Raw genomic sequence first — 10,651 nt, 5'->3', positions numbered from 1 at the left:
ATGTCCTCATCGTCGACCTCCATCATCAACCCAAGCCTTAGTGAGGAGCAATGGGTGAAGCACATCCGAGACGCCCTCAATCACGGGATCAATATTGAGACCCCGGTTTCCGTCCACCGCGTGCCTGAATGTATCAGCTCCGCAAAGCCGGAGGCCTACGTCCCGCACCATGTTGCGCTGGGACCATACCACCACCTCCGGCCACACCTCTACCAGACGGAGCACCCCAAGCTGGCCGCAGCCCGGCGGGCACAGGCAGCGCTGAAGCTCCCGGCATTCGATCGGACGGCTGGTTTGCTCCAAGCGGAGGAGGCGAAGATTCGCGCAAGCTACCAGCCGCACCTGGAAGTCGGCATGGACACTCTGAAATGGATCATGACCATCGACAGCTTGTTCTTGCTCGACCTACTGTACAGATACAAGTCACCCGCCATCGGAATCAAGGAAGACTCAATTTGGGATGATGACCCAGACTCCACCGTCAAAGACGTGATGATGGTGGAGAATCAAATTCCGACCTTTGTGCTGAGGAAAATAATGTTGCAGACCGAGAATTCGATGAACGAAGTGAGAGAAAATGAAGAAGATGAGTCTCTAGATAGGAAGCTTGGGGAGATGTTGACGATGTTCTGCAGAGGGATATCACCTCTCCGGCTGGAAATGTGCTTTCCGTCTGAAGCCATTCAGCGTAAGCATTTGCTCGATCTCCTTTACAATCTCATCTTGGGAACAACAGGCCCAGAAGCAGCACAGACGAAGAAGAATGAGCTTAGAAGTTAGTTCTCATTCCCCGTGCCATGCGTTAGATGATATGGCCTCTTTCCTTCTTCTTTTGTTGTATCCAAACATTAGAAATGTGAATAAAAGTACCTTCTTATCAACAGGTGCAAGCTTTTTCCGTCTGATAGACATGGCATCGACACAAACATCAAAAGTCACTAAGGCATGGAACAAGTTATCGAAATGCTCTTTCATGAAGAAGCTGAAAGTGCTGATCAAGCTCTTCTTCAACATGGTATCGACACCAGCATCAATAGTCACTGCAGAATGGAACGAGTTATCAAAATGCTCTTTCATGAAGAAGCTGAAAGTGTCGATCAAGCTCTTCTTCAACATGGTATCGATACCAGCATCAACAGTCACTACAGCATGGAAGGAGTTATCGAAATTCTCTTTCATGAAGGATATGAAAGTGGAGCTCATCTTCAAGATAATTCAATTGGCAATGCAATTGATTCCCAGATGCTCCGAGTACCTTTCAAATGACCCTTTTCAAGAAATCGTTATGATCCCCACAGCGTCAAAGCTCTGCAGCGTCGGGATCAAACTAAGCTTGGCCACAGGAGGTATCAAAACCATTGCGTTTGATAAGAAAACCGCTACCTTGAAGCTCCCTCATATCGATCTGGATGCTACCACCGAAGTCCTGCTGCGAAACCTCGTGGCCTACGAAATGATATCGCAGAGGGGCTCCTTAATTCTGACACGATACACTGAGTTAATGTACGGCATTATCGACACCTCCGAGGATTTGAAGTTGCTGAGGGAAGCGTCCATTGTCTTGAACCGCCTGAACAGCGACAACAAGGTCGTGGAGCTCTTCAATGGAGTGATCAAATCCATAGGTTCCAAAAGCACTGCGTCGGAGCTGGACGAGACGATTCGAGACGTCAACGAGTACTACAACAGCACTCGAAAGGTCAAGGTTTATAATCTCATGAGGAAGTACGTCTACTCTTCTTGGAAGTTTCTCACTGTGGTCGCCACCGTCGTGCTCATTTTGCTCATGGTTCTGCAGACATTTTGCTCTGTATTGAGTTGTCCTCGGTTATTCAACAAAGCATTCAACAAAGCATGAGCATTTGTATTGTTCATTGTGATATCCCGAAATTTGGCCCTATTTCGAAATATATGAAATGGTTATTTCATCAACGCATTTATGATCATTTTATTCTGAATTGATTACTCACGAGTTAACTAATTTATTTGATGAAACCGTATAGGGTTAAAATGTGAAAGACTAGAGAATTCAATTAGAGATAAATCGCTTGACCATAAAGATTGACAATGGTCAATACTACGCTGTTATAAATCAATTAACGAACGGATATAAATTGATTCAACGGAAGTACGTAGTCAGTTTGCGGGTGATTATGCATGATTACGATATTCGTGCAATGAACCGATTTTCTATTGATATTATATTTATGGTACGTAATTGAACTCTCACGATTACATGACACCGAAGGTCGTCCACGATTTGAAGAGGTACAAATGTGGATTGAGAATTATCAACCACGAGTCAATCGTGCGAGAACCCCTAAAAGCCACCCATTAATTTATGTCGTACCCAAGGTCGCGTTCGATTGATTTTTAACCATGAAATTTAATTCGATTTCTCATATCAAACTTTCGAGGGTTTCGAGGATAAATTATTGGATGTTGCATCATCGTTTGTCAAATTCATGGCAAGTTCGAAATTTCGGAAAAATAAATTATCGGATGGAAAATTGGAAGTCGAAAAGGAAAAATCGAACCCAATGGCAAGGTTGATATTTTTGGACCAAAAAGGCTTGTATTCAAGAAATTGGAAATAAAATGAAATTGACAAATTGGAAATAAAAAGTAATTGAGGGGACAAATTGTTAGGTTGAGAGGAAATTGTGGAGAGTGAGTGAAGGGAAATCATGAAGATTTTAGAGAAAATTCTTCTTATTTTCTCTCTCTCACTTCCCCCACTTCCTATCCCCTTGCTCAGCCGAACTCATCCCCCACACTTTCTCCATTTGTTTTTATTTTTTCAACTTCTCATTCTTGTTTTTCTTCCCTCATTTGCCGCAAGTCACGCCATTCCTCACCACCATGTGTTGCCGCCATTGTCCACCGCTTGACCACCCCACCGCCATCACCGAACCACCAGCACCACCATGAGCCACCATCCTTGCCACGGCCCGCTCCCCGCCGCAAGCCACCATCGCTGGTTCACCACCGCCCAAGCCAAGCTTGGCCGTGGGTTTTGAGGAGCCACCGCCACCGTTGAGTTTTTGTTCAAGTCGCAAGCCTCATGTTTTCGTCACCGTTGGACCACCGTCACTGTGAGCTCGCCATCATTGAAAGAATTAGGGTGTTAATTACGTTTGGGGTGGTTAGTTTAATATTAATGACGTTTAATATTAGCTAATGTTGGTTTAAACTTAATTGTGATTAAAGATGGTTTAGATTAAATTGAAGTGCGGTTAATTTAAATAATTACAATTATATTAATTAATCGTGGTTAGATTAATTAATTGAGTTTAGTTTAATTAATCATGATTTATTTAACGAATCATAATTTATTTATTTAATCGTTATTTATTTAATTAATTGTAATTATTTTATTTAACCATGATCAATTTTAATTAAGTATAGTTAGGTTAATTAATTGGGATTCGCCTAATTAATCACATTTAGCTTACTTAATCGTGATTAGTGTAATTAATGACAGATTAGCCGTTAAGTTGTATGCCCATTTTTCTGGATGAAATTGTGCTTAATTTTGATCGTTTGAGCATTATGATGCTATGTTATTGATTGTCCAATTATAGATTTTATTTATTACATCAAAAAAAGAAAGATTTAAGGATAAGAAAATAGAAAATTTTGATGTGTCGGCTTGGACGCCGAATTTTACGTGCTTAATAAAATAATAGGGTTTAAAAAAGGTGTGCAAAGTTTGACAGATTGGTTTTAAATAACTCACAACTTTACTAGCGTGGAGAATTGAAAAAACTCAGTCATTATTGTCTCTTTTTTTTTTTTTTTTTTTATCACTATGCAATTATTGATCTACATAGAGAACATTGGATAAATATTTTTCTATCTTTTCAATAACAGAAAAAAAAAATCAATTTTCAACCGAAAAAAACATGTATTAGATTGAAAAGTAAAAATAAAATTAAAAGATCGTTATAAGTTTCTCACATGAAGTGTAAGACTGAGGTTGATTATTGCATGATAAGGACATTTAAGTTATTTTACCAAGTGCACTATCTTAGCAGAATGCGAATAGTCAATTTCTTCGTTTTGCCTTTTTGTCATCTTTCTTGGTCAATTTTACCGTTTTCCTCTTTTCTTTACAATTAGGAAAATAAGTTTATAAGGGTTAATTAGAAAACACAAAAGTAAGACAAATGACACTTTGGCATAACTATATAATTATACAAATTATAATCTAGAAAGAAAGCAATCATTGACTATTTCAATATTTTTTAATAACTAAAACCAAACATTTATTTAAAAAGGATTTAAGAATTTAATATGTATTTAGACTAGTTCTCATGTGTGCATCCAACTTCATTTAAAATGATATGGTAAATTATATTTGCTATTTTATTTAGTAAAGATTATTTGGGATTAAGATTAGGACCATCATATACAGAAGATAAAATAAAAAAAGGTTGAAAGTGTACATAATGACGATAGCATTCCTAAATCATTCTAAATCATATTGGCAATAAAGAAAATGATATAGATGGCAGTTATATATGCATGAAATGAAAAGAAAAAGTAGAAGTTTACTCAATGAATGATATTGCTTATAGCAAGCATAATTTTAAAAAGCAAAAAGTGTGATAAATAGTGCTTTTGACATTAAAATGTTGAACTTGGCATGACATCTAATGTAACCTTATCATCAACTCAATCCTCGCGTTGATGTAGTGGAGAAGATAAGGTCAAGTTCATGTAAAATATGTACATGCATTAGAGGCCATATATGTAGTAAATTTTCGCAAGGATCTACGAATCGGCGATAATAGACATAAATTTTTTTTTTTTTTTAATGCAAAGAGATAGATATGGAAAGTCTAGGAAACTTGGGATGCCAAAACTTAGCACAATGGGACACTTAAGTGCCAAAAGTTAGGAAAGTGACACTTATGTGTCAAAATCGGAGAAAAATGGATCAGTTAAGTGCCAATTGCGAGAAAATCTGGCCAAAATACTAACGTGGCAATTTTCCAACGAGCCAAGTGTAAAACGACGTTGTTTTGTACACTGATGTAGTTAGACAAGTGCAAAAACAATATTGTTTTACTGCTAACGTGGGTAAATAATTAATATAAAATTAATTAAATTAAATCAACCCTTGCCACCGCCGCCTCCTTGCTGTTGTCGGGAAGGTGGGGGAAGGGTCAGCTGGGGTCGCCGAGCCTTGGCCAGGGGCCGGCAACCCCAGCCAATTAGTGGCAAGGTCACAGCTCTCCCCCAGATCCGGCATGGGTCACCGGCCCTCGCCTAATCAAGCTAAGGGCCGCCGCCTGCTGGGGGGTTGACCCAGCCAGTGATGGCTCTAGCCTGGCTGAGCAAGGTTTGGCAACCTTGCCGAATCTAGGGAAAGGCCACGACTCTCGCCACGATTTATGCGAGGCTCGTAGGCCCTTGCTATCGGTCCACTAGGGTCGTCGGCCTCTCGCCAAGGCTCAACGACCTCGGCCAACCCTCCCCACCTTTCGGCAACAAAGAGGGCAACGGCGGTTAGGGGTGAGCGGTTCCCGGTTCCGGTTCGGTTCCGTCGGAACCCGGAACTCCTACCCTCGGGTACAGTTCCTTAATTTTGGAACCTAGAACCTACCCGTTAGAACCGAGAACCTGGAACCTACCCTGTTACAGGTTCCAGGGTCGGTTCCAGGTTCCAACAGGTTCCTTTTTTTTATTTATTTCATTTTCGTAGTTGCCGCGAATATTCAGAAGCCGAAATAATTCAATAGTTGGCCATCCATTTTGAATACCTGCCAAAACACATCAATATAAATCTTTTACATCCTAATGTATAACTAAATTCATAGTTTTCTAGAGAAAACATTGTCTAATGTATAATTTGGCGATGTTTCATAATAATAAGTACGGGCATGTTGTATGAGCATAGGCTTGGCATTTCGCTCTTGATTTGAGTAGGCAAGAAGTGGGTGCCACGTAGAGCGAAACTTGTGTTGGCAGTCGAGCATCGAAAACAATACAATAGCTGAATAGAATTGAAAAAAGAAAGAAAGAAATGAAATAATAGAGAACCGGTCTCAACGAGCTCGTCTCTAAGAACCAGTCGTCGGAGAAGAAGCTTAGCGCGAGCAGCGTCTTGCCCCTGTTCGACGGCTTCAAGCTCGCATCGTTGAGCCCGACCCACTTCGCCCAAGCCCTCCACTACGCCTTACGATCCGTGAGGCACTTCGCGAAAGCCATGGCTCGCGAGATGGAGGCGGCGAACTGGAACCTCGACGAGGCCATCCCATTCATCAAGCCGCAAGCGAGGTTCGCGAAGCTCGGCCACCGGCACTTCGCCATCGAATCGTTCGAGGCCAGATCGATCTTCAAGGGCTTCAACTTCCCGATGGAGGAAGAGCTCGATTCTGCGAAGGCGGTGGCGGTGGCGGTTTGAGCAACGACGGCCTGGACGGCTGAGGGCAGCGGCAAGAGGTGGTGACGGTGGCGGTGGCTCACGGCGGCGAGGGGCGGCAGTGTGGTGGTGGGTGAAGCAGCAGCCAGCAAGAGGAGGAGGAAGAAGAAAAAGAAGAAGAAGAAGAAGAAGGGGTAGGGTTTCGGCCGAGAGAGGGGGAAGAGAAGATAGAGAGAGAAGAAAAGAAAAAGTTTGGGGGAGGAAGTGACGTGATGAGGGAAAAGGGGAGAAAAGAAAGAGAGAGAGAGAGAGAAAGAAAGGGAAGGGGGGGGAAGAATCCGCAGGAGGGGGAAATCTTGCGAGGGCAACATTAGGGTTTTTTTTTTTTTTGAATTATGCCCGGTTCCGGTTCCGGTTCCCAGAAAAAGGGAACCGGGAACCGGAACCGGTCTTTTAGAACCGAGAACCGAACCGGACCCTCCTCCGGTTCGGTTCCCCTGGTTCCCCGGGTAACGGGAACCGTGCTCACCCCTAATGGCGGTAGTTTAGGTTGAGCTCTCAACTGCCAGCTACTGTTCATCTTCCTCCTTCCCTTTTTTAAAAAAAAAAAAAGATTTGATTTAATTAATTTTTATATTAAAATTCGAATTGTGCTAAAACAACATCGTTTTTGTGTTTCTTTACTGAGTCAGCTTTTCAACGAGCTACGTAAGTAAGTAAAATTAATAAAAAAATTGCCAAGTAAGATTTCCGACGAGGTTCACCGGATGTGACACTCAATTGTTTCATTTTTTAAAAAAAAAGTGACACTTAAATGTCACTTTTATAACTTTGGCATTTAAGTATCTATTTATGCCAAGTTTTGATATTTAAGGTGTTCTTTTACCTAGATATGATTATAGATATAATTCTATGAGTTAGACATAGCAAATAGCTATGGTCATTGTTGACACCTAAATTTTGACGATTTAGTTTATTTATTTATTACATAGGAAATTAGGTGTTAAATTTATTAATTGCATAGCATATAGATTTATATTTGCATTTATTTTGTTATTTGCATTTTATCTATTGGACCGGTGGCGGATGAATTCGAATTAGATGGATCAGGCCCACGAAGCGAGCAGGTTGGCCCAAGCCCGTGCTTTTTAATAATTAAAAATTATCTTGTGGGAATATAATATTTTAAAATTTTTCCGAGATATGAATCTTTTTTGGATAGGGCAGATGGGTAAAAAAATATTGCGATTTGTCTTTAAAAGATTTGGATTTAGAAAAAAATTCATCTTGATCTCGAATCCTTATCAATATGAGATGAATTTTGTTAATAAGATTTGCGAAGGTTGATTCGAGGAAGAATTTCAAAATCCAATTCCCTCCCCTATAAAAGGCCGTGCGTGCGAGGGGTTTATGGGGGGGGTTCTCTTCGTCAAAAAAAAAAAAAGAAGAAGAGAAAGCTCTCCTTTTGCTAAAAAGTGCACCAGAGCACAGAGCACAGGAGGCCACACATTGAATATACGGCCGCACAAAGGGGGAACTTCTTTTTTATCACTTCGTAAGAGGGAGACCACACGGTGGAGATACACGACCGTGTATTGGGTTGCATCTCACGTTGCTGGCCTGGGCACCTTCATCAGAACACTCTTGATTGGCGCGCCTTCTCTTTGCAAGAGACAATCCAGAGAGAGCAGGAGGGGCGTGAAGCATTGAGACGCCATTAGTGAGTGGAGGAATAAAAAATAAGGAATTAAAGATGTGTTGTGAGTGGTGATTTGTGAAGATTAATTCACGCAATTCTCACTTCTCGGATGCCGCTTTTCTGAGACCAACATCAACGAAGCCAGTCCTCGCCCACTCTGCAACTTTCCGGTGTTTCATCCAGCAATTCCAGGCCGATTTTCCAGGCGTCCTTGACGTGCCCGAGACCTCCACCGATCCAGTTATCTTGTTTTCGTTCGAATTTTTATTAGTGCAGGTCTTCCTTGACCGAATCCAGTCACCGCCCCGGCAATCCCTACATCCAAGCCCGAGCACCGCCCGTCGCCCAGCAGCTGCTCCGCCTCCGATCAGTGACCCAGATCGAAGCTAGGCGGACCCGCACTATCTTTGCTCCGCCTTCAAAGCTGCTGCCGTTGCCGATCCAGTTGCCAGTCTTGCTCCGAGTTCCATTCCCGTGCTCCGCCGCCCGCTGCTGCCGGAATTTTCCTTCGCCGGATTGATCGATCCTCTCCCCTTGGAGATCCACGAGCGGTGTCTGGAAAAGAAGAAAAACAGAAAAAGAAAAAGAAAAAGAAAATCTGATTAGGTGGTTTTTCTTTTCTTTTATTTTACCTTTTTTTTAATATTCTGTTTTAGTGGAATTGTTCCTTGATATATTATTGATATCCCAATATGAAATAGTCTATCAAGCTAGGGATTGACAGTCCGATTTTCGCGCCCGAAATCCGACTCGCAATCCCTTATAAAAATCGACAATTCAATCTTAAGCCCGAGATTTGATTTGCGATTTAAAATTAAAATTGGTCAACCCGATCTCATGCGCGAGATATGGTTCGCCAATTTTTGGATATCAATCTTATCTTTTATTTGATTTGCTATCGTCAAGTTGGTTGAGTCAAATCTTATTTTCGTAAAAAAAAAAAATCAAAAAAATCTTAATTAGGATTATGTTTGTTGTCATCTTGCATATTTAGGATTGCAATCTTATTATGAATTTTTAAATAAAAAATCCAAAAAAAGAAAGTGCATTCATTTAGGTTGTTAGTTTTTTATTTGAATTGCATGTTAATTATGTGTTAGTTTTAATTTCGAGATTAAAGAAAAACACAAAAAAAATAAATCATTGTGCATATTAGATTAGAATTGCACGCTTCATTTTAAATTTAGATAATCTTTTTTAGATAAATGGCATTTTAGATTTAGATAATGTTTTAGTTTAAATTAGGATTTAATATGACTTAATCCCTAGTTTAAATTAGATAGAATCTTAATCTAGCTAGATCATTTGAAATTTCATAAAATTTGTCTTAGGATAAATTAGTTGCAATTTCTAGGATAGATTGCATTTTTTAATAAAATGTCATATGCGTATGTCACGTAGAATTAGGGCATTCTTTGCACGTCATTGCATGCTAAGATTGCATATTATAGGTTTAGATAATTTCTCCTAAATAGATTGCATGCTTATTAGGAAAATAAAAATCATGTGCACGTCATATAAAATTCGCTTCATACAATGCACGTCATTTAGTGATTTTTGTTAGGTGCATTTAATTAGAAATTGCCTGTCATTAGAATTAGGTCATTAGATTAATTTTGATTGCATATTTAAATGTTGCATTTCTTTAATTTCGAATCTCATAGAAAATAAAAAAAAAATTATTTAGAATAAATCATCTCATGCTTAGGATAGATTACATGCTTAGTTATGTCATATTGCTTAGGTCATATAGCTAAGTCATGTTGCCATGTCATATCATTTCATGTTAAATTAGTGGCATGCATTGCATATTGCATGATTTTCATTAATTAAGTGAAAACAAAACAAAAATTGCGTGTTAATTAGAAATCATATTTAGGACTGCTGATGTAAATTCTAAACTAACATTGCAGATGCTTTCGTTGCTTTGAGGTAAGTCCTGCATCATTTATTCATTTGCTTTCTTGAGTGTTAAATTGGTGGTTTGCGCACCTGCATGAGCATCTCACATGTTAGGAAGATAGTTTAAAATCAATTCAAGCTGCTTGCCAAACATTTTTCAAAATAAAAAGAAAGGTACCGAAAGGGCGTTAGAGAAATCTAACGTAACCAAGTCCCCGAACTCACAAATCTCTGGTTCGTAGGAGTAAAGTAAATCTCATGTTACTTTACTTGGGTTTCTAATCGACCCACCAAAAATAGATTAGTGGCGACTCCTAATTTAAAATCATTTGCATGTTAAGAACTTGAACCTAAGTCGTGAATTGGTACGGGCTTGGGAGAACCCGAGCTAAGTCTAGGCTTAGTAATCCATTAGCCAAATCCTAGGTGGTTCACACTCCAAAAAATTGGTCGCAACAGTCATAAATTAAATAATCAGATAATTGTTACCAATCTACCTTAGTTATCGAATTTAAATTTAAATCCTCCTCGTATCATATTCATTCAAAATATATGATTGATTCCAATATATGGACGTTTTTGCCGCTGGCAAAATATGGTGATATTATCATGTGTCCATTAATATAGCAGGCCATCAATAAGTCTCAATGCTTGGAGAGCAAATTTGTAAACATCAAAGG

The 10,651-nt window shown here is 39.8% G+C and overlaps 1 protein-coding gene across 1 annotated transcript; it reads left to right on the top strand.

Moving 5' to 3' along the window:
* On the top strand, positions 1 to 6,412 carry LOC104430179 (putative UPF0481 protein At3g02645). Its single transcript, XM_039317630.1, has 3 exons — positions 1 to 775; positions 885 to 1,810; positions 6,044 to 6,412. Exons 1-3 carry the CDS (start codon positions 1 to 3, stop codon positions 6,410 to 6,412), a joined length of 2,070 nt encoding a protein of 689 aa, XP_039173564.1.
* Positions 6,413 to 10,651: the final 4,239 nt, after the last annotated feature.

This window comes from Eucalyptus grandis, chromosome 7 (genome assembly GCF_016545825.1).
Source record: "Eucalyptus grandis isolate ANBG69807.140 chromosome 7, ASM1654582v1, whole genome shotgun sequence".
Taxonomy (NCBI): Eukaryota; Viridiplantae; Streptophyta; class Magnoliopsida; order Myrtales; family Myrtaceae; genus Eucalyptus; species Eucalyptus grandis.
The sequence above is the reverse complement of the archived record's forward strand: the minus strand, read 5'-3'. Positions and strand labels throughout refer to the sequence as shown.